The sequence below is a fragment of the Olea europaea genome, chromosome 7 (genome assembly GCF_002742605.1).
Source record: "Olea europaea var. sylvestris chromosome 7, O_europaea_v1, whole genome shotgun sequence".
NCBI classification, from domain to species: domain Eukaryota; kingdom Viridiplantae; phylum Streptophyta; class Magnoliopsida; order Lamiales; family Oleaceae; genus Olea; species Olea europaea.
Genome location: NC_036243.1, coordinates 19,829,108 through 19,854,361, shown reverse-complemented (window position 1 = coordinate 19,854,361; position 25,254 = coordinate 19,829,108). Strand labels below are relative to the sequence as shown.

At 35.2% G+C, this 25,254-nt stretch overlaps 1 protein-coding gene across 1 annotated transcript; it reads left to right on the top strand.

Annotated features, from left to right (window-relative positions):
* Positions 1 to 9,597: 9,597 nt before the first annotated feature.
* On the top strand, positions 9,598 to 24,397 carry LOC111398033 (DNA polymerase I A, chloroplastic/mitochondrial-like). The gene is made up of 13 exons (XM_023024992.1): positions 9,598 to 10,001; positions 10,499 to 10,910; positions 11,180 to 11,656; positions 11,795 to 11,986; positions 12,163 to 12,836; positions 13,531 to 13,960; positions 15,000 to 15,113; positions 15,586 to 15,656; positions 16,089 to 16,296; positions 22,737 to 22,829; positions 22,931 to 23,143; positions 23,252 to 23,341; positions 23,904 to 24,397. The coding sequence occupies exons 1-13, from the start codon at positions 9,856 to 9,858 to the stop codon at positions 24,063 to 24,065; spliced, it is 3,282 nt and encodes a 1,093-aa protein (XP_022880760.1). The 5' UTR covers positions 9,598 to 9,855; the 3' UTR covers positions 24,066 to 24,397.
* The last annotated feature ends 857 nt before the right edge of the window (positions 24,398 to 25,254 follow it).

Here is a 25,254-nt window from a genome sequence, read left to right as displayed (position 1 = left end):
AAAAAAATTATTTTTATCTTCAACAAAAAAACACATTTAAAAATTAGCAATTTCGTAATCACCTTTTTTTTTTAAATTGCCGAAAATATAATTATAAAAAAGAAAACAATATTGAATTACAAAAATCAATATCTGTCAAATACGGTATCTAAAGACAATATGTGCAAATACAGTATGCTGTAAATACGATATAATGCAAATACGGTATGCTATATATATCGTATGATACAAATACGGTATGCTATAAATACGGTATGCTATATGATGCAAATACGGTATGCTATAAATACGGTGTGCTGCATATACGGTATGCTGTAAATACGATTTGATACATATACGGTAAGCTGCAAATATGGTATGTGTAAATATGGTATGTTGCATATATGGTATGTAAAGTGAATATACAGTATGAATGAATCCAGCTTCGTCCACTACAATAAATTTCAATACCGTATATACTGTCTACCGTATTTGCAGCTTATCATATATGCTGCCTAGTGTATTTGCAGTTTACTGTATATGCAGACAATTTACCGTATTTGCAGCTTACCGTATATACCGATTTTTGCACTTACAAATATCGAAAATGCAATACACCATACATTCACTTACTAAATCGAATGTCAAAAAAAAATTCAGATTTTTATTTTTTCAACGTAAGCATAAAATAAATATTAAAATATATGAAGGACAAAATATAAAACGCATATGAATATGAAAGTCGATTTATAATTTTGAGTTCAATCTTCAATTTTCCAATATTGAATTACACAAAAATTAGAAATATAATCTTCACATTCAATTCAATCACATCAACACTATCAAAGAGTATAGTCAAAATAGTTTGTATAACCTCGTGTATTTTTTATTCAAGCATGAAATATACAATCATATTTTTTTTAAATAACACAATACGGTTACAATTGTAAAAATAATTTGCAATCATTTTCTTATATCATGAAAATATTTCTAGATATTACTTCAAAATTTTTTCAAAAAACTAAAATTCATACGCCAATAAAAATAGGATAAATACAAAATTCGTGCAACGCACGTGATAATGACTAGTTTTAATATATTACCTATTCATACTTATGGGAAAAAATCAAATATTTTGACCATGAATGGATGTTATGATCAAAATAAATAACTTGCTCTAGATATGATATTGTCAATAAAAAGAATATTTGTTAAAATTTAATTAATTCTAAACTAATTTATATATAAGTATATTCTTGAAACTGAGCAAAATATAAGCATAAACTAAATTAAATTTCTTTGGACCCTGATAATTCTTAGTCGATTTTACTCTTTAGATGTGATTCCTTGCTCATTACGGAATAAAGTGACATAGAAGATTTTTTCATACCAAATAGTATTTTGAGACAATAACGTATAATGATATATTATTGTTTGCGTATTTCGACGAAAAGCTTTCAGTTGTTTAAAAATACTGGTTGTCAAATTTATTTAGAATATTATTTATTAAATAATTTCTTGATTTTTCATTGTTGATATGTATCATTTGATTATTCTGAACATAGTTTGATTAGTTTATATTTAACGTAAGCGTCAATATTTTATTTGGTAAAGAAAATGCAAAAAGATTTAGTGGAATATCTTAAAGTGAAACATGAAGAATTTTTTTATTTTGTTGAGTGTTTACACTCTTCGTGGTAAATGTCATAAGTTTAGTCTCTTCTGACGTGAGTTCATTCGAAAATTTTAAATTTCAACTCATCATAACATTATTTTGTTGGAAAATTGAAATAATTAGTTGGTTTGACCAATTATTTAAGTGGATCTCGTTAGTTGGATAAATAATTTATTTGGTCAAATGCATTATGCTCCATGAGTATAATTGATAGATGTATTTATTCTCAAAATTAATTAAGGGTGAATGAGAAATTAAAGTCAAAAGATGACCACTTGAACTTGAAATAAAAGTCAAAAAATGACCAATTGAACTTGAAATAAATTGAGAATAAAAAATTGGTGAGAAATTGAAAAGTGTCAATCCCACATAGAAAAACTAGAAGAATAGAAACAATTTTATATAACTCAAGTTAAGAACTTGGGTTTGGGCCCCAAGGAGTACCGCTAGTTTTTAGAGGGAAGAGGACTTACATGTTAGTAGGTTCAGCTAAAACCCACACGCGCGCGCCATCGTCGCTGTCCATTGGACCGGCCGGCTCGGGACGGGCACGGGTCCAGGTCGTGGGCTTGGGCTTGGCTCAGCTGGTATATATATTTATGGTAAAATAATATTTTAAATTATATTATTTTATTAATTAAATAATATTTTTTATTATATTATTTATTTTTTTCTTCCCCGAAGTTTCTGTGCGAGACACGTAGATTCTTCTAGAAATTGGCTGTTGGTAACAGTTTGACTGCCTGTCCAAATGTCTTATATCTGTTCCGAGACACAACCTTTCGGCTGTTGTGTCTTTTGGACACAACATTTTAACTTTTATAAATAGACCCCAGATCCCGGTTTTTATTCACTCCAAAAATTTATTCTACTTCCCTTCTCCTGCAATATTGTCTTTCTGTTCTGCAGTTTCCATATATTTGCATTTTAGTCCCAAATATTATTTTCGTGCATTTTAATCCTCCGATTCTCGGGAGATCAAATATTAGTAGGTTCGTCGGGTCTTGTAACTTGGAGTGTTATTATTACAAGTCGAGGTCGTTGTATCTTGAGAGACGAGTGCCAGGAGACCGTCAGCACTAGTGCGGGGTAATTTTATCTTAAGAAGAAATAGTCAAACTCTTACCTCGACTATTATTCATTCTAGTTTATTACGCTAATTTTTGTAAGTCAAAATTCTGCCCGAATATTTATTCGCTATTTATTTTTTACCGCATGACATTCTCAAAGATTTTCAACAATCTTGAGACAAAATTTTTTATTTACATACTAATTTATATTCTGAAATTTTGTTAGACTATGGCAAGTAACAACACATCCGTCGTACCTCCAAACAATGCTCACGGGGAGAAATCAGAAAAATTAATAGGAGTAAATTTTAAAAGATGGCAACAGAAAATGTTGTTTTATCTCACAACTCTGAATTTAGCAAAATTTTCGAGTGAAGATGTTCCAATTGTTGAGGAGAAAGAAACAGATTCTCAAAAACGAGCAGAATTTGATGCATGGAGTCATAGTGACTTTTTGTGCAGGAACTAAACCCTCAATTGTCTTAACAACACACTATACAACGTAAACAGTTCAGTCAAGACAGCCAAGTTACTGTGGGAATCATTGGAAAAGAAGTACAAAACGGAAGATGCCAAATTAAAGAAATTTGTTATGGGCAAATTCCTAGATTTCAAGATGATAGATTCTAAAACAGCGATGAATCAAATCCAAAAGCTGCAAATCATCTTGCATGATATACATGCAGAAGGTATGAAGCTCAATGAGTCATTTCAGGTCGCCGCTATTATCGAGAAATTACCTCCAATGTGGAAGAATTTCAAAAGCTACCTGAAACATAAACATAAGGAAACGGGACTTGAAGATCTGATTGTAAGATTAAGAATTGAGGAAGATAATTGAAATTCTGATAAGAAGTCTGGAAAGCTGCATATGGAGGCTAAATCCAATTTGGAGGAGCCAAATACTAGTAAGAAAAGAAAACACTTAGGTAATGGCAAGCAAAACAACAAGGCTAAGAAATTCAAAGAAGATTGTTATAACCGCGGTAAACCTGGTCACATCGCAAAGGCTTGTCGACAAAAAAACAAAACAAAAAATACCAAGTACACTTGACCGAGGAAGACAAATTGTCTAACGGTGTGTCTGAACTAATGCTCTCAGCTGTTGTATTTGAAGTAAACATGGTGGACAATCCAAGAGAATGGTTCGTAGACACGGGCACTACTCGACATGTTTGTGCTGATAAGGAGATGTTTTCATCTTACACTCCTATCAATGGACAACAATTATTTATGGGAAACTCGACAACATCCAAAATTGTTGGTCTAGGTAAAGTAGTACTGAAGATGACATTAGGAAAAGAAGTAACTCTCATCGATGTATTGCATGTTCCTGATATTCGCAAAAACTTAGTATCCGGACCTTTGTTAAGCAAAACTAGGTTTAGGCTAGTATTTGAGTCTGATAAGTTTATACTTACCAAAAGTGGCATGTTTGTGGGCAAATGCTATTTAGCCAATGGGCTATTCAAAATGAATGTAATGCCTGTACTTCGTGATTTTGATATTAATAAAAATAAATCTTCTGCTTACTTGATTGAGTCCTCTAACTTATGGCACGATAGATTAGGACATGTTAATATTAAAACTTTACGTAAATTAGTAAGTTTAAATCTATTGCCTTCAATTTCATTTCATCAATATCATCGATGCGAAACGTGTATAAAGGCTAAATTAGCTAAAACACCGTTTCATTCAGTGGAAAGGAACTCAAATCCTCTATAACTCATTCACAGTGATATCCGTGACTTAAAGTTCATACAAACTAGAGGAGGAAAAAAAGTATTTTATTACTTTTATAAATGGCTGCACCAGGTACTGTTATGTATATTTGCTAAGAAGCAAAGATTAAGCCTTAGAAGCGTTTAAATAGTAAGAATGAGGTTGAAAATCAACTTAGCAAATGAATAAAAGTTATTCGTAGTGACAAAAGTGGAGAATATGAGGCGCCGTTTGAAGAATTTTGTTCAGTTTCTGGGATTATTCATCAAACTATAGCATCGTATTCACCTCAGTCAAATGGTATTGCTGAACACAAAAATCGTACTCTTAAAGAGATGATGAAAGCTATTTTAATCAGTTCTGGTTTACCTCATAACTTGTGGGGATAAGCAGTTCTCTCAGCAAACCACATTTTAAATAAATTACAGCACAAGGGTAAGAACGAAACTCCTTATGAGTTAGAAAAAGGTTATAAACCTTCATACAAATACTTAAAAATGTGGGGGTGTTTAGTTAAGGTAGAGTACCAAAACCTAAACAAGTTAAAATAGGACAAAAAATCATCGATTGTGTATTCATTGGATATGCCAATAATAGTAGTACGTATCGGTTCCTCGTACATAAGTCCGACATTCTAGACATACATAAAAATACTATTATTGAAGCAAGGAATTGTGTATTTTTTGAGGACATTTTTCCTTGTAAAGATAGGAAAGAGATTAATTCACAAAAACGAACTTATGATAATCATCAAAGTGATGAAGAACCAAGATGTAGTAAAAGGTCCAAAACAACTACATCCTATGTTCCATGTTTTCTAACTTATTTGTTGGAAAATGAACCTAGGACATTCAATGAAGCTATGTCAAGTCCAGAAGCTCCATTCTGGAAAGAGGTTATCAATAATGAAATTGATTCTATTATGAGGAACCATACGTGGGCGCTGGTAGATCTCCCACCACGTAACAAGCCGTTGGGTTGTAAATGGATTTTCCAAGAGAAAATTAAAGACTGATGTATCAATTGATAAATATAAGGCCAGATTGATACTTAAAGGGTTCAAACAAAAGGAAGGTCTTGATTTTTTCGACACATACTCTCTGGTAACAAGAATAACGTCTATTAGAGTATTAATTGCAATCGCAGCATTGCATAATATGGAAATCTATCAGATGGACGTTAAAACAACTTTCTTAAATTAAGAGTTAGACGAAGAAGTTTACATGGAATAACCTGAGGGGTTCATTGCTCCTGGGCAGGAGAAAAATGCTTGTAGACTCGTTAAATCACTGCACGGACTAAAGCAAACACCAAAACTGTGGCATGAAAAATTTAACAAAACTATGTTGTCAAATGACTTTAAGATTAACAAATGTGATAAAAGTGTTTATATTAAAACCACACCCAGTACATATGTAATTGTATGTCTCTATGTTGATAACAAGCTAATAATGAGTAGTAATCATTATATCATAATAACTACCAAGAAAATGTTGACAAAATATTTTGACATGAAAGATATGGGTATTGCAGATATAATATTAGGAATTAAAATCCTTAAGACAGCTAAGGGACTTGTTCTATCCCAGTCTCACTATATTGAGACCGTGCTTAAGAAATTTCATGTATATGATGAAAGTCTAGTTAAAACTCCAGTAGACTTAAGTCTACATTTGGCCAAACATAAAGGTGAGCCCGTATCTCAGTTGGAGTGCTCTCGAATAATTGGTAGTCTAATGTATATCACCAACTGCACTCGTCCGGATATAGCATATGCAGTGAACAAACTTAGCAGATTCACAAGTAATCCAAATAATGACCATTGGAAGGCATTGACAAGGGTTCTTAGATATCTACGATACACCTCAAATGTTGGATTATACTATACAAGATATCCAGCTGTATTAGAAGGATACAGTGATGCTAATTGGATATCAGATACAAAAGACTCAAAATCCACTAGTGGTTATATCTTTACCATCGGTGTGCAGCAGTATCTTGGAAATCATCTAAAAAAACGTGTATAGCTCGTTCCACGATGGAATCCGAGTTTATAGCTTTAGATAAAGCTGGAGAAGCAGCAGAATGACTTCGTAATTTTTTAGAGGATATTCCATGTTGGCCTAAACCTGTGCCTGCAGTTAGTATACATTGTGACAGTCAGTCGGCTATCGGTAGAGCACAAAGTATTATGTATAATGGTAAGTCTCGACATATCCGTCGAAAACATAATACAACTAATCAATTGATCTCGAATGGTGTCATTTCCATAGATTATGTAAAATCTAGAGAAAATCTCGTGGACCCGCTCACAAAAGGTTTACCAAGAGATCAAATGTACTGTCTATCAAGGGGAATGGGTTTAAAGTCTACTAGTAAGGATCTTTGTAATGATAACCTAACCTTGCTGACTAGAGATCCCAAGATCTTGGTTCAATAGGACAACTAAATTAAGAAGATTCAAAAAGCACTTCGGAGTTTACTCCTACATACTCCTATGATAAAAGAAGTGCTATCCGCAAAAAAGTCTTAGGTTAAGATATGCTTTTAATGATTCCTATATCTTGAACTATCCAAGTTGAGTATGGCAGGTACTCTTAATAAGAAATCACCTATATAAGTGTGACGTGAGGCCGCTTCCATAAGAATGTTTCAAGGTCTTGAATTCTCTAAAGTACTTATAAAATTCAATAGTTGTTCAGGGTCAAAATGAACACGACAGTGAGAACTCAAAAATATTAGGAATGTTATTGTGTTGATGCTATCATCTTGGTTTACAATAACAGCTGACAGTTCAAGACATCACGTTCACTGATTAGTCAAGTAAATCCGATAGTATACTACTATGGAAGGTTCAAACCCATAAGGTACCTATCCAGATGCAATAACTTTCCGCCTAATCTCTTGTCAGGGTCTGCATCATTTATTGCATTAATTTCCATTCATGTGGGGGATTGTTGAAAAATTGGAATAATTAGTTGGTTTGACCAACTTTTGACTAATTATTTAAGTGGGTCCCGTTAGCTGGATAAATGATTTATTTGGCCAAGTGTATTATACTCCATAAGTATAATTGATATATGTATTTATTTCTCAAAACTAATTAAGGGTGAATGAAAAATTAAAGCAAAAAAATGACCACTTGAAGTTGAAATAAATTGGGAATAAAAAATTGGTGGGAAATTGGAAAGTGTTAAACCCACATAGGAAAATTAGAAGAATAGAAATCACTTTATATAACTCAAGTTAAGGACTTGGGTTTGAGCCCCAACGGATACCACTAGTTTTTAGAGGGGAGAAGACCTACATGTTAGTAGGTTCAGTTAAAGCCCACACGAGTGCGCGGTCGTCGCCGTTCGTCCGACCGGCCGACTCGGCTCGGCACGGGCCCGGGTCCAGGTCGTGGTCGTGGGCTTGGCCTAGCTGGTATATATATTTTTGGTAAAATAATATTTTATATTATATTATTTTATTAATTAAATATTATATTATATTATTTATTTTTTTATTTCCCAAATTTTCTGTGCGAGACACGTAGATTCTTCTAGAAATTGGCGGTCGGAACAGTTTAACTGCCTGTCCAAATGGGTTACGTTTGTTCCGAGATACAACCGTTCGGCTGTTGTGTCTTTTGGGCACAATATTTCAACTTCTATAAATAGACCCCAGATCCCAAATTTTTATTCACTCCAAAAATTTATTTTACTTTCCTTCTCCTACAATATTGTCTTTCTGTCCTGCAGTTTCCATACATTTGTATTTTAGTCCCAAATATTATTTTTGTGCATTTTAGTCCTCCGATTCTCGAGAGATCAAATATTAGTAGGTTCGTTGGGCCTTGTAATTTGTAGTGCTACTATTACAAGTCGAGGTCGTTGTATCTTGGGAGACGAGTGCCAGAAGACCGTCAGCACTAGTGCAGGGCAATTTTGTCTTTAGGAGAAATAGTCGAATTTTTGTCTCGACCATTATTCATTCTAGTTTATTGCGCTAATTTTTGTAAGTCAAAATTCTGTCCGAATATTTATTCGCTATTTATTTTTTACCGCACGACATTCTCGAAGATTTTCAACACATTTGCTGACTCCACCATTGTTAGTAGTGAAATACGAAGTTTTCAATGAAAATCTTGAGTTTGCTGGATAAATCTCAAGTCTATTCTGATACAAATCATCTTGCTATAATTTTTGTCAATTGTCCCAGTTGATAATTTATTGTTCATTGATGGAGAAATGAGATTATTGTTGATTCTGATTTGATTTGTGAACACCTGATAGGAGGAAGTGGCAGAAATCATAGATAAATTAAAGTGAATCTGATGCTCACTAAATTGCCTACCTTGCCAATTCTACGTTGCTCGGTTAATGAGAGTTCAAATTCAAAGTGATACCCATAATTTTATTCAAAATGGCCTAAAAGAAGACAATTCTAAACATTCTCCGGACAGACTTTAATTCATTTGGAGTCTAAAAATTACCTTTGGTTTTAAAATAAACGACATTGTTCTTCGCCATTCTTCACAAAGCGCATTGTTACTTTCTTGTCACTTACATATTACCCATATTAAAATAGCGTATAGAAGTCTCTACGAGAACCTTTTCAAGAATAACTTAAAATTGAAAAGGGTAGCCACCTTAAGAAAGTTTAAACTCACCATCTCATTAATGATGTACAAAGCAATTTTTATAAAATTTTGTATGGTTAGCTTTATCTATAACATTCTTAATTTAATAACGATCACTTATATTTGTAGGTATTGTCTCAATTCTAACCCATTAATTTGAAATGTCGGCTAGATATGAAGTTCAAGTGCATATCCCCTGTTCGATCCACATTAAATAAAATTACATTACATTACATTTTTCTCTCTCCTATTTTTAATCACACAATCTTCCATAAAATAATATTACACGTAAATCGAAAACTTGTACTTCTTTTTCAACCACTCATTTTTCTAAAAAATACTATTTTTCCCATTTTCATTTTCAGATAATGGAGGTTTCAGAAGATCTATTTCTATCAAAACATGCTTTAAAGAAAATTTGAAGGAGGGTACTTTTTTCATTTTCTCACTTCCTATTCCTTTTAGGTAAATTCATCTAAAACTGTCCCCAGCACAAGGCCACAACTGACAAAAGTTGACGATAAAGGCTAAAACTTGAAATCCCTATTTTTTGGCCTTCAATTCCTTTCCCTCTTCCTCACCCCGCCCTTTCCATCTCTACTGCGCCTGCCACTCCTCACTCAGAGTCGGAGACAAAGTAAAACCCCCTGGATAACCCTTTTATTCACAGTGACCACAAACAGTAAAAATAATTGAACTGCTGTTTAAGAAATATTACCGAAACGGCTTCTTCTTGTAGTTTCATTAGCAGCACTAGCAATAAGCTAGGAAGAGTTGCAGAAACCATGGCTAAAATCGGTTTCTCTACTCAGACAAACCCCTTTAGGCCTTCCTCTTTTTCTCCCCCATATTTCTGGTTCTGTCGTTCTTGTACTAAAGCCTACTCTCCATCTCGTACTGGTTGGGCTAGTTCTACAAAAACCCTCCGCAGGTACAGTTTCTTTCAAATTCACTCGTTTTATACTTTCTGTTATCTCGTTATATTTTATCATATGTGTTTTTGATTCTCCGTGTTCTTCATTAAGTTTTGCGTATTTTTGTTGTTGGGTTACTGGTGATAGGCCCCGAAATCCCCCCCCCCCCCTTATTTTTATTGTCATTTCCAACGGTCTTCTGGAATTATAAGGACAGTTTAATTTTTATGTATTATTTTGTGGCAGTTGTTGAGAAATAATATCTTTAGAATCTGCATGAGTTGTCCTTCAAGTTTTTGTTGTTGAAGAAAAATGAAAGAGGAAAGGGATGAACATTTTAATGTCAGGCGCTTCGGCTACTGGCGGTTAATATTGAATTATGAAATAGCAGTCACATTGATTATTTGGAGGCTAGTAATGTAGCTGCATTGGAATTGAGCTGGCTTTAGAGGGTTTAGACTGAATAATAAGCAGTCAGCTATGTTTTAACATTTTATGTAACGTTAATTTGCAGGCTCGAAGATTTCAAACTTGAAAGTGCAAGTGGTTCCTTATCTACTGGAACTCTTAATGTTGATTCCCATCAGTTAAAACGAAGATCAAATTACAGTACTATGCAACATGATGAAAGTCAAATTCACTATCAACGAAAATATGCTTACCCAGCTCCCCACTCGAAGATGCCTTATGTGCATAGAGAGGGCAAAAGTAGAGAGGAAGTAAATGGAGAAGTTTGTGGCAGCATCGTGACTCTTGGGCATACTGCTGCAGCTTGGGGTAAAGCAGCTGAAGAATGTAAAAAGAACAAGGCATTATTTGCGCATAAAGAAAACATTGCTGTGAATCTTAGAACCCTTCCCGAAGAAGATACTGCAAAAGGAGCTAAGTTGGGAGTCATAGAACATTCATCTGAGTGTATCAAAAGAGTAAGATACTAATTAAACTAAGAATGCACAAATTGTTTGCATTATTGAGTATCCTTAGCCCTTGCTTGGTTCGGCTAAAAATTTGAATTAAAATCTCAGTCAAAGTCAACAGTTAATTTTAGTTACACATTACAGGGGACTCTCAAATTTTTAACCGCACTTTTTATCTACTTTTATCAAAATCTATTAAAAATCTGATTTTTATCCAAACCAAACAAGGACTTAATGTCTATAAAGAAGCATTACAATCATGAGTTTTCTTTTGGCAGTATAAAGGAGATGGAAGCAGAACAATCAGTAAAGAAATGGAATACAGTGTCAATGTAGGACAAGACAGGCCAGATGTTTACCATGGTCCTTCGTTTGTCGATGGTGTTAGAAGTGACAAAGTATACGTGAATAATGGTGATGGTTCAATGTCATTGCAAAATCAATCATTGTTGGAAGGTGCTCTGCCTAATAGGTTATTTTTGGAGGATAGTGTGGAAAATGGGAAGGATGAAGTTTCCAAAATTGGCAACGAACTCGTGATCGATGAAATAAAAAATGGTGCAGCTGATCGTAAATGTATTGTCGCTGACAGAACTCAGATTGAGACAATTACTCATGAATCCAAGAATATTTTTGAGAGGCTTCGTACCGTATATGACAAGGTTCTGGTAGTTGATAGCATTTCTGCAGCTAGGGAAGTGGTTGGTTTGCTCACAAATCAATACAGGCACCTTGTTCACGCATGTGATACTGAGGCACGTATCCACTGGATTTATTCACATTTCTTTTCCATTTAGATACAGAGAAAATATAGATTTTTTTAAAGTTGAATTTACTTCAGTCACAAATGTAAATAGTTTATTTTGTTTAATGTTATTGGTGATGCTAAGCAGGTAGCCAAGATTGATGTTAAGGAGGAGACACCTGTGGACCATGGAGAAATTATATGTTTTAGTATATATTCTGGTCCAGATGTCGATTTTGGCAATGGAAAATCATGTGTCTGGGTGGATGTTCTTGATGGTGGTGGCAAGAATCTCATAGCCGAGTTTGCTCGATTTTTTGAGGACTCATCCATTAAAAAGGTAAATGCTTTTTCTGATGATCATTTTGTAAAGGTATCTTCTAATGGTTGTCATTTTGACCTGCCTATATCACAGTTAAAACACTTAAGCAAGCATATCTAACGAAGATGTAGTCAAGTAATTTGGTCTATATTGCACAATCAACCTAATAATTAGCTTCATCATGCTTTTTGTAGGTGTGGCACAATTACAGCTTTGATGATCACATAGTAGAGAATTATGGGCTCAAAGTTTCTGGTTTTTTTGCTGATACAATGCACATGGCTCGGCTGTGGAATTCATCTAGGCGAACTGAGGGTGGGTATTCTTTAGAAGCACTTACAGGTGATCCCTCTGTCATTCCTAATGCTAAACCGCGCCCTGGTGAAGAGATGATTGGTAAAGTATCAATGAAAACCATCTTTGGCAGGAAAAAATTGAAAAAAGATGGATCTGAGGGAAAAATAATGGTCATCCCACCAGTTGAAGAGCTGCAAAGAGTTGAGCGAAGACTATGGATTTGTTATTCTGCTTTGGATTCAATAAGCACGCTGAAGCTATATGATAGTTTGCGGAATAAACTGTCTAAAATGCCTTGGAATCTTGATGGAGTTGTGAAAGGAACAATGTTCAACTTCTATGAGAAATATTGGCGTCCATTTGGCGAGCTTCTAGTAAAAATGGAAACCGAGGGAATGCTGGTTGATCGTGCCTATCTTGCTGAGGTTGAAAAGGTGGCTAAAGCAGAACAGCAGGTTGCCGCTGATAGATTTCGCAAATGGGCATCCAAACACTGCCCGGATGCGCAGTACATGAATGTGGGTAGTGATGCACAGCTGCGCCAATTCTTTTTTGGTGGTGTTCAGAACAGGTATTAAACTGCTTCCTATATCTCTAATTAATAGAATATGAGATGAGGGAGGTCGTGGGGCCTAAGGAAGCATACAATTTACGGATTCTTGTCATGTGAAAGTTGATTACAAAACTACGTGCTTTAGCTCTTTAAATGAATTATCTCTTTATTGATGTGTTTGATATAGACGGACATAGATTCAATTAGGTTCATTATGTCAAAATGATATTCTACTAGTCTGGTGATTTATTGTTGTAATGTTGTGTCTGTAGTGTGTAATGCGACCTCAATTCCTGAGATTGCAGTTGCCTTCTGCTCTGCATCCTGATAATAGTATTCTCAACAAGAAGAAATTTTCGGGCTGGAGGGACCACTGCCTTTGCAACTCCCACTCTTCACTACTCTGTCCATTAGCTATGCTAAAATCAAAGGAATAATATGTTTTGATCCATAGGAGAAGGTGGAGTGACAGGTGGGATGAGCTTTGGAAAATTGGCCTAACTTTTGCACGAAATGACTGCAATATTTTATTTTTATTTGGAATTAGATTTCGTTCTTTGTTTGCAAAAAATTGATACAGATAATAACTGAAGTAGCCATGTGCTGCTTTCTTTTTCTTTTAAAGGTTTGATTGTCTTGCTAATTGCAATACTGCATAATATATTGGAGTAGCCATGTAGTGACTTGTTCTTTTATCATCATCCATCTACAGAAGAAATGCGAATGAGTTTCTTCCACTAGAGAAGGATTTCAAAATTCCGAACACGGACAAGATAATTGAAGAAGGCAAGAAGGCTCCAACAAAATATCGCAAAATTACACTGCATAAGCCCCTTGATGTTAATATAGAGGCTGATGTGTATACTGCAAGTGGTTGGCCTTCTGTTAGTGGCGGTGTTTTAAAGAATCTTGCTGGGAAGGTTTCTGTTGATTTTAACTTCATTGATGAAGAGAGCGTTGAAGAAGTTCCTAATGCAGGAGGTGGTGAAGCTTGGAAGGACCCAGATAAGTCCGATTATGGAGCAGCTTACACTGCATTTGGTGGTGGGCAGTCAGGAGTTGAGGCTTGCCATGCCATTGCTGCTTTATGTGAAGTTTGTTCAATAGACTCTTTGATATCCAACTTTATTCTTCCCTTGCAGGTTATTTGCTACCTTGACTTTCTTGGTGTCATGATTTAAAATCCTAAGTAACTCTCTATGCTTAGAACTTTTGTGGGGAGACTCCTGTTTTGCCTTTTTCTATATAATTTTATTAGCTTGCATTTGGTACTTGAAATTTTTTAGTGGAACACGGAAGGCTTATTAGCCGATCCATGTAGGAAACAGAAAGAAAAGACGTCATCCAGCCCATTCATTTATTGATTTAGAAAAGGAAAACATCGGGGTACAAAATTGATTGTGTCTTTCATTCAAGAAATTAAGGTTTACTTTCTGAAATTTTTCCTTGGAAAAATGCTCACTTCGGTTTAAAAATTTGAAGAACATTGTCAGAAAGCACCTTTGACACATTCAGGTTCTAGTTTTTTCTTCTCCCCCCCCCCCCCCCTTCAAATTTTCTCAATTATGCCCTCGATCTTTGCATGCATAAATGTCATTACATGCTCTGAGTAGTAACAATATGTGATGATTTGGCTCTGAAGTACTGTAATTGTGTACTAACTGAGGCTAGTATTCGTGAGGATTGTATCAATGAGAAGGGCTCAGTAATCTCAGTTGTTTATATTTTCCCTTGCATAGCTCTGTTTTGCTTTGCCGAGATTCTTTTCTCCTGATAGTTAATCAGATCATATTATTATCGACTTGTGACCGTCCTTGTGTCCATATTGAAAATTATGCGCATTTTTCTTTTCTTTCTACCAGATCTGCGACTGTGGCAAAGATGTCCGGGTTCATATCTCGTACCACCTTTCGTAATTTAGATAAGCATGTATTCTTTTTCCCTGTCGATTATTCAGGAAAAAATGCATAGTTTTTTGTCATCTTAACTGACCTTGAGTAATATTGAAATTCTTAAGTGAGCTCAAAAAAATTTCCTTGTACTTTACTGAAGGATATTTTTGATATTTGTGAAAGTTAACTTTTTCCATAACTAACTTTATTCTTTCAAAATAAGATTAAATCATTGAGAAAGAAAAAATCTTAAGAGTGTGTAATATTTTAATCATATCTTCTACGTCAGGGTAATCATATATCAGGCAAGGATGGGCGAATCCATTGTTCACTGAACATTAACACCGAAACTGGTCGTTTATCTGCCAGAAGACCGAATTTGCAGGTCTGTCAAATAAGCTATGTAATCTTCTAAAGATCACATAGTTAACTATTCTGATACAGGTTTTCTACTGATTTGTGATGGTTCTTTTCAACATTATTCCTATTTTAATTTTGACTGTGATGATAAATCTGAGTACGAATCTAACACAAATATGAAAGTGTAACTAACAAATATAATTCTGTTTCTTTTTGTCCAATGAATTCTCTTATGTTTTCCAACCCTGCCCCCATCTACAAGCAAGTTTATGAACTCAATAAGGCTTAACCCATGCTTACATTTATTTGATTCATGGAGCTTTTACTCCAAGTCCGCTCTTAGAAAATTATCATAGTAAACAACATACTATTAATTCCCCTTTTCAATTTCCATGCATAAAGTCAAATGGATTTCTAGATACCATGGTTTTAAGCCTAAGTTGTGACTCATTCACTCTCTCCCTACAGTTTCATTTTGTAACTGCGTTAAATCAATGACAAAATAATTTGCATAGTTGAGAAAATCTCCGTCAGTTTTGTTATTGGTGTGTAAAATGCCTTCCTTGCTGTATCTGGCATGTTTCTGGTTAAAATTATATGGTCAAATAACTTCGTGAACCAAATATCTTCCAACTTTTCCAAGACAATTTCAGACCTTTACAGAAATGCATCTAGTCCCACAGCGTTAACAACTTTTATCTCTAAGAGGGCCTTACTTGGCCACCTGCAGAAAATAGGCTCTCTCTGTTCTTTCAGTGTTATTTACTTTTTCTCACACCGATATTTTTCTTACAACAATACTTTATAGTCTCAAGTAATTAGTTTGTTTTACATCAACATTTGTGTTGAAAAAATGAAAAGAAAATAAAATTATTGATGGTAGGAAATATGTACAAATATGAAGGAAAAGATGTTCTTTAGAACACATATGAAACAAGTCTATCCTAACTACGATTCATGCCCACTGTTATGTCTGTCTCTGGCATTCTTATGTGATTTTGTACGTGTATTGAACAAGTTCCTCTAATCAGTTGGAACTTAGGATTCTTGCACATCTTGCCAACTGTAAGAGCATGTTGGATGCTTTCAAAGCAGGGGGAGACTTCCATTCAAGGACTGCGATGAACATGTATCCCCACATTCGTGAAGCTGTTGAACAGGAGCATGTGCTTCTTGAGTGGCATCCTGAACCTGGTGAAGATAAGCCTCCAGCTCCTTTACTAAAGGTTTACTACAAGATCTTAGTTTTATGTTGTAGTTTTCTTGAAATAGCAACAGTAATATAACAGCTTCTTAATATGATCTTAATTTAGTGTTTTCAGTTGGCTGGAGGCTAATATAAATCGGGTGATGCAATCTGGTTTTCATTGAAAATAAATTTAACGCGCTACATGTAAAGACGAAGATTGTTATGAACTGTACGCATTAATTCAAGTATGAATTTGATAGATATATGGTAGGTGTAAGAGTCTAGAATATTTCCTTAATAGATAGTATTATTTCCTTTTGAGAAATACCCTTTTTATGTATATATATGAGTGTAACCCGTTGATGAATAATATAAGAAAAATTGAGGTTTTCCCAAACTAGTTAACATGGTATCAGAGCAAAGGTTTATGAGTTTCTAAAGAATTTTTTTTGGGATTTCTCTCGGTCGCGGCAAGGGTCGGTACTTTTGGTGATAAATCGACACTTACCTGGGTTACTGCTGGGTGGGTGAAGATCAGAAGAGGCTTCGGTGGTGGTGGAGACTACTCTGCAATGAGCGTCCATGGCCGTTGTGTGATTCTCCTTTGGGTTCGCTTTGGTTCGAGAATCCTAATATGCTTCGGTGTGATAGTCGACACCTCTCGCCGCCTTTGTGTGTGGCGGTTTGCAACGGGAGTCCCAGATCAGTGATTTCTTGGCTTCATCGTATTGGTATTGCCCTCCATCGGGTGATTCGATTGGACGAACAACTGATTTTGGGTTGTGAAGGAAGTCGACTGATTTTGGTGTTGTTGGGCCTTCATCCTTTTGGACATCATTCAAGTGGGTCAATTTTGTTTATTTTGTTTGGGCTGCTTCTTCAGTGGACTTAAATTATTATTGGATTGGATTAGTATGTTTGGGTTGCTTTCTTTTGTGTATTTTTTGGTTATTTGTTAATTATGGCTGACGGTGATAAGAAAGTGGTGAATGAAATCACCGTAATCCTATCATCAAAAATCACAGATAGAAAGTTAATGGGTAGTAGGAATTATGCTCAATGGAAGAGAATTGTCCGCATATATGTGTTTAGTTTAGATTTAAGCGACCACTTGACTAATGACCCACCTCCACAATCCGATACTAATCCTAGAATTTGGGAAAAATGGCTAATGGAAGATGATAAACTCTTTAATCAGATTCAAAATACCCTTGACCCAATCGTTGATGATGTCATCAATCATTGTGATGCTGTAAAAGAATTGTGGGACTATCTAGAATTTTTATATGCGAGTAAACAAGATGTATTGCATATTCATAAACTAATGTTAAAAATTTATCGGGCATAGCAAAAGGGGTGAAATCTGTTTCAATATTATACTGAGGTGAAATAGGCATTTGAAGAAAAGTTGGCCATGTTTCCTTTTACTAGTGATGTGAAGACAATATATGAACAAGAAGAGCAAATTGTAGCGCAGTGTTTTCTTACAGGTTTGGGTCTTGAATATGAGGTGACTCGTATTTAGTTGCTCACCAGTGAGGCACTACCTTCGTTGAGGTGATATATATGCCCGTCTCCTTCGGATATGCAAGGACAATGACAAGGAGCAGGGTATTTACCAAATGGGACGGTAGTTCTAGTTGGCACAAATTCAAAGGTAAATAGCAATTGCGTTAATAAAGGAGGAGGTGGAGGTAGTCAAGATAGAATCTCGATTGATGGTTCTTGTGGTTATTATTGTGGAGAGCAAGGACATGCTAAAAGGAATTGTTGGAAATTAAATTGTGAACTAGCAAAATACACAAGTTGAACTCCTATGAGGAAATTTGCCAATGTTGCTACTCAGGATGGTTTCCTATCAATACTTATTGCGCATTCATCTCAACGTCAAATTACAATTTCAGTTGATGAATATGCTCGCCTTACACAATTTTATGCTTCTCAACAACATGTTACACCTTCCAATTCACTCTAGCCAACACAGGTAATTCTGTAGTGCATCTTTCTACCTCGTCCCGCAATTAGGTAATTGATTTCGATGCCACAAATCATATGACTGGGAATACAGTTATACTTTCATCATTTTAGTCGTCTTCTAATTTACCATGTGTTACTTTAGCTAATGGTTCTTCAATCCCTGTAGTCGAATGTGGGACAGCACATTTAACAAACTCGCTACCATTGTCTTCTGTTTTATGTTTACCGGAGTTTCATTTTAATCTTTTATCTGTGATTCAGATTACTAAATCTCTTAATTGTAGTGTTCTTTTCTTTCCTAATCACCGCATTTTTTAGGATCTTGGGACAAAGCAGATTATTGGTAGAGGGCGTGAGTTCAATGGCTTGTACGTGCTCGACTCTTCTCTCACACGTGCTAAGGTCTATTACATGCACGAGTACCTTTTCTCTTCTGCAGCTCCATTGTCGCTTCGGTCATTCTTCTCTCTCCCGATTTTGAAGAAATTATATCCCAATCTTAGTCAAGTGTCTCAATTAGATTGTAAGTCGTGTCAATTAGCAGAGCACCACAGGGCACCATATCTATCTAGAATGAAAAAACGGGCAGTGTTCTCTTTTGATTTAATACATTTTGATATTTGGGGGTCTTGTCTTATTTTATCTAAGATCGGTTTTAGCTATTTGGTTACCTTTGTAGATGATTATTCCTGGGTTACTTGGTTATATTTTATGAAAAATCGTTCGGAACTATTTTCGATTTTTTGCACCTTTTATGTTGAGATCAAAACTCAATTTGATAAATCTATATATATCTTGAGGAGTAATAATGCCAAGGAATATTTCTCATCCATATTTACTTCATTTCTTTCTCAGAATGACATTCTTCGTCAATCTTCATGTATCATTACTCCACAAAAAACGGAGTGACAGAAATAAAGAATCGTCATTTATTAGAAGTTGCACGAGCTCTTCTTTTTCATATGAAAGTTTCAAAATAATTTTGGGCAGATGCTGTCTCTGTTGCATGTTACTTAATCAATCGTATGCCTTCCTCTATCTTAGATGGTCAAATTCCTTATTTCACTCTATTTCTCTCTCAGACTTTATTTTCTCTTGCTCCTAGAGTATTTGGGTGTACTTACTTTGTCTAAGATATGAGACCTCAAGTTTCTAAACTTGATCCTAGATCCTCTAAGTGTATATTTTTAGATTATTCTTGACATCAAAAAGATTATTGATGTTTCTCTCTTTCCTTAAGACGATACGTAGTATCTGTTGATGTTGCCTTCTTTGAGTCCATACTCTTTTCCAATACTTCTGTGTCTTCTAACCCTTCTTTTATTGAGTTTGAGGATGATTTCCTTGCTTACATTGTGGCTACACCTATGTTACTGGTATCTTCTTGTCTGTCCATTCGATATGTTTACACTCCTCGTGTGCAGCAACCTTCGGTGGCACCTACTACAAACCGTGACTTATTGCCTCTACCCGCTGCTTCGCCTCAGGATTCGTCACCCCCTCCTGATCCTACTCTTTATTTCCCATTGCTCTTCGAAAAGGTAAACGGTCATGTACTTATCCTATATCTTCTTTTGTTTCTTACCATGCATTGTCATGGTCTTCCAAGTCCTTCACTGCTTTCTTAGATTGTGTATTAGTACCAAATTCTATTTTTGAGGCTTTGTCAGCGCGAGCGGCCATGCAGGAAGAAATGATGGCCCTGGAACATAATTATGCCTGGGATTTGGTTTCCTTATCGCTTAATAGAAAAGGTAATTGGATGTAAGTGGGTGTTTATTGTCAAGATGAACCTTGATGGATCTGTTGCTCGATTGGAGGCTTGTTTGGTTGCTAAGGGGTATGTTCAAACTTATGGTGTGGATTACTCTTGAGACTTTTTCTCTAGTTGTTAAGCTTACTTCTGCTCGGTTATTAATTTCCCTTGCTACTACCTATCATTGGCCGCTTCACCAACTAGGTGTTAAAAATGCATTCCTCCATGATGATTTGCACGAAGAAGTTTACATGCAGCAACTACTAGGGTTTGTTGTTCAATGGGAGTCAAAGAAGGTATGCAAATTACAAAAATCGTTGTATGGCCTAAAACAATCACCATGTGCCTGGTTAGGGAGATTTTGTGAGATTGTAATTAAATTTGGCTTTTAAAGAAGTGCATATGATCACTCAGTATTCTTTAAACAATGTACAGCTGGGTGAATTTTGTTAGTGGTATACATTGATGATATTGTGATTACTGGTAGTGATAGCAGAGACGTAAGTATGCGGAAGGCTTTTCGAGACGCAAAGTTTCAGACATAGGAGTTGAATTCTTTGAAATATTTCTCAGGGATAGAGGTCTCTCGAAGTGGTAAAGGAATTTTTCCATTTCAAAAGAAATATGTTCTAGACCTACTAGATGAAACAGGTCTAGCTGAAGCAAAACGTGGTGATGCCCTCATGATACCAAATGTAAAACTCGGGGTTGAAGATGGAGATGTGTTTGTTGATGCGGATAAATACAAGAGGGTGGTGGGCAAATAGAACTATCTCACAATTACTCGTCCAGATATTGCCTTTCCAGTAAGTGTTGTTAGTCAGTCTATATGTCATCTCCTAAAACTTTACATTGGGATGCTGTAACTCATATAGTAAAATATCTCAAAGGAGCTCCAGGACATGAAATTTTTTATAGAGACCATGGTCATTTTTGAGTTGAAGGTTTTTGAAATGCTGTTTGGGCAGGTTCTCCTGTTGATAGACGTTCTACTACAGGGTATTGTATTTTCGTTGGGAGTAATTTATTCTTTTGAAAAAGTAAAAAACAAAGTGTTATAGCTCAATCTAGTGTAGAATTTGAATATCGAGCTATGGCACAAGTAACATGTGAACTAATATAGCTACATCACTTACTTGGGGAGATTGGCATCGATAGGTCCCACTCTATGAACTTGTGGTGTGATAATCAAGAAGCTACTCACATTGCCACTAATCCAGTATTTCATGAGAGAGCAAAGCACATAGAGATATACTGTCATTTGTTCGTGAAAAATTACAGCAATGATTAATTTCGACTAAGCATGTCAGGATAAGGGATCAATTAGCTGATGTCTTTAATAAGGCCTCAACTGGAAATCTAGTAAACTATATTTGTAACAAGCCGGACATAATTGATATCTATGCTCCAGTTTGAGGGGGAGTGTTATGAACTGTACCCATTAATTCAAGCATGAATTTGATAGATATATGGTAGGTGTATAAGTCTAGAATATTTCCTTATTAGATAGGATTATTTCCTTTTGAGAAATATCCTTTTTATGTATACGTATGTATGTAACCCGTTGATGAATAATATAAGAAAAATTGAAACTTTCCCAAATCAATTAACAAAGACTATCGATAAGAATTGTAGGAGCATTAGTGATATTAGAAATCTTAGCACTTGTAGCAGCAGTAGGTATGATATTAGGTGATGGAGATATACATAATAATCACATGATTTTTATGATAAAAATGATTTATGCTTTTCAAAGAAATAGAACTTGATATCATATACTGCTTTAAATTATTAATAGACTTGTGGGAGTAGTAACTTGAGATTAGACATAGAGACCCACTTTTGGTTTGCATAAACTGATTCCTGAGGGTCTATATGCATCAGTCGTCTAGTTCTCACTAAGCTCGCAAGTGTGCAAGGTTGATTGTACCGTATAATCATCTTATCTGCATTAGGTTTAGTCTTAACTTTTCTAATTCTGAGCTAGGCATGTGGTACATTCCAATCAGCCATTAAGTCCTTCGCCATTTCACCTAATGCCATTTCTAATATAACTCCCTCCGAGCAACCTAAGCTATATATAAATTGTTGTCTTCAGAGTAAATTTATGATTACCAAAATCTTCCAGAATTGCCTTATTTAAAGAAGCAAATCATATGTATTCTCGTGGAATGTTAGGGCAATAAAGTTTCAAAATGACTAATGGCCTGTTTGCGTGTTTTCTGTTGCATAGAAGTCTTTAAAAAAATGACCCTTAGAAAGGAATCTCTTTTGAGAAATTAGGTTTTGGAAGTCATTGCAGAGGCATTGCATTGCATTTTATTTTATTTATTTATTATTATTATTATTTTTTTTTTTTGGATTTAATTAAAGTTGGCTTCTGGATTCTTGTTCAAGAAATTTCCTCTACTTTCTGTAGACAAGCTACCTAGGCCCATGGTTTTCCGAAAGCCCTTGTTTATTACTCTAAACAACTTGGATGTTCATTCTAGTTTGTTTGCCAAACAAGTTAGTCTCTGCTGACGTGCAAAAGTTTTATTGAAACCTCACGTATCACAAACAAGGCTGTTTTATCAAGGGTATTTTTCATGATCTTCTGCAATTGCAAAGAAAATTAAAATGGGGATCCAAGTCCTCATGTACTTACAGAATTGAAAATGAAAACCAGGCGCAAATTTTACTTGTTTTTGGTTGTAATCAAGTGCTTCTTCCTCAATTGAAACCAATGTGATTTATTCTTTCAGGATGCTTTTGCTTCTGAAAGACGAAAGGCCAAGATGCTTAACTTTTCCATTGCATATGGGAAAACTACAGTGGGGCTTGCCCGTGATTGGAAGGCATGTCAGCTTTTTTCAACCTGATATAACAACAAATTCCGTTCTTTTCAGTTGAAACACAGTTATTGATATGGATTCTGATTGCTATCACAATTTCTCAGGTTTCTATCAAGGAAGCCAAGGAAACAGTTGATCGCTGGTATAGTGATCGGCAAGAAGTATTGTCTTGGCAGGAGAAACGCAAAAAAGAAGCAGTCGTAGATGGGTGTGTTCACACATTGTTAGGTCGTGCTCGCACGTTCCCATCTTTGAGAAATGCAACTCCATGGCACAAGAGTCATATTGAACGGGCTGCCATAAATACCCCAGTGCAGGTCTCTATTTTGTTTTCTTTTCCTGCTGCCTCAATTTTTTAAGCTCCTCCCTCGTTGATCTGTCCTTCCCACTGTATGGGTGTGGTCTGACTTGAAAAGTTTTGACAGGGAAGTGCTGCTGATGTTGCAATGTGTGCTATGTTAGAAATATCGAAGAATGCACAACTGAAGGAACTTGGATGGAGGCTTCTTTTACAGGTGAGTTTTGTAGATCACTCCATCCTACCCTTACCCTTACCCCTACCCCTACCCCTACCCTCAAAATATAGTAAATAAATGAAGTTAATAAACAATAGAAAGTGGTTTTCTTTTGGAACAATTTATTTCAACAAATCAATTAACTGTTTTTGCCATTACATATTATGAGCCTACAATTATATTCATATTTTCTTTGCATTCAATATGAATTGTCTAGCTTCTTGCTTTTCTATGAAAATTTCCACAGATAAGCTAATCTGACCCGTTGACCTTGTAAATAATCAGGTTTATGGATGTGATTAAATCTATTTGATTTCTCTCTTCCCATGCGGGGCCTTTTTTTTCCCCCTTGAAATTGCAATTAAGATTTTTTTTTTAATGTACTACCAAACTTCTGAATTATGGTATCGGAAGTTACTTTATTGTCAATGCGACTGCGTCTCCAGTCTTCATGCAAAAGTGGCATCATTCTAATTTTTCCAAAATGAATTAATATCTTGTCTTGTTAGCTCGCAAGGATTGTCATGCTGAAATTTCAAGATTAACTTCTCTCTCTGAATAGGTTCACGATGAAGTGATACTGGAAGGGCCCACAGAGTCTGCTGAGGTTGCCAAGGCCATTGTGGTTGACTGCATGTCGAAACCTTTTGATGGAAAGAATATCCTTAACGTCGATTTATCTGTTGATGCCAAATGTGCGAAGAACTGGTATTCAGCCAAGTAGACAACAATTTTCAGTTCTTTCTTACCTGCAAACGAGTGAAATTTTGTCAATCCTCTCTACCCGCCTTGCAAACTTCTTACATTCTCGTCGTCCGAAGATGGCACAAATGTAGTAAGGGGAGGGAAGATGGATACGGGGCAATTCAGCATTTTGTAATTCAGTTTGGGCATTTATAAATCAGTTTTTTGAGCTGTATATACAACAATCTTGTCACTTGCAGGGACTTGTTTGTATGATCGACATCGCTCGTGTTAATGAAATTGGTTTGATGAGGAAAATAAGGAACAGCCCTCTCCTTATGGTCTTTCTTATCGCAACTTTATGAACTGATACCTCGTTCTTGATCTTGATTACAAGAATGTCTTGCACGGATACAGCGTTGTTCTTGAACGTGATTTGCACCTGCTGCAAATGTGCATTGCAGCATAGCTTGTGTGGCTCATGTTTATGAACGTTTTTAAATATTCAAGTTATTTTTTATTCATGCATTTTGAAGGACATACAAGTATAAACATTTGTCTCCGATTAGATTCAAACCAACAACGCTACAAATATTGCGTACGTCTTGCTATCTAAAGAGTCGAAACCTAGTTTTTGAAAACACACTCTCCAATTTGTTCTCCAAATAGTAATTTTATTAAGGGTAATTAGCACAAAATGTCTTTACCTTTCATGATTTTTGTGAAAAACGTTTATACTTTTCGTTTTTTGGTGCATTTCATCCATACTTTTATCTTTTCTTGTGGAAAACATCATTTTCATCATTTTTCTCAATAAAAAGTTATAAAATGACTAATATACCCTTTTATTTAAATAAAAAAATAAAGAATTAATTGTAATTATAGTTCCAATTTTTAAAAAAGTTCAAAAGAGGAGGTAGAGGTGGAGAATTTTTTTATTTGAAACTATGATTGCATTTAGTTCTTTATTTATTTTTATTTAAATAGAGGGTATATTAGTCATTTTATAGCTTTTTATTGAGAAAAATGATGAAAATAATGTTTTGCACAAGAAAATGTAAAGGTAGGGATGAAATGTGCCAAAAAATGAAAAGTGGGAACGTTTTTCACAAAAATCATGAAAGGTAGAAAGTTTTGTGCTAATTATCCTTTTATTTATTAATAAGTCAATATCAGGACATCCCTTAAACTTTATGACCATTTCAAAGATGTTTTCCCAAGTCTAGAAA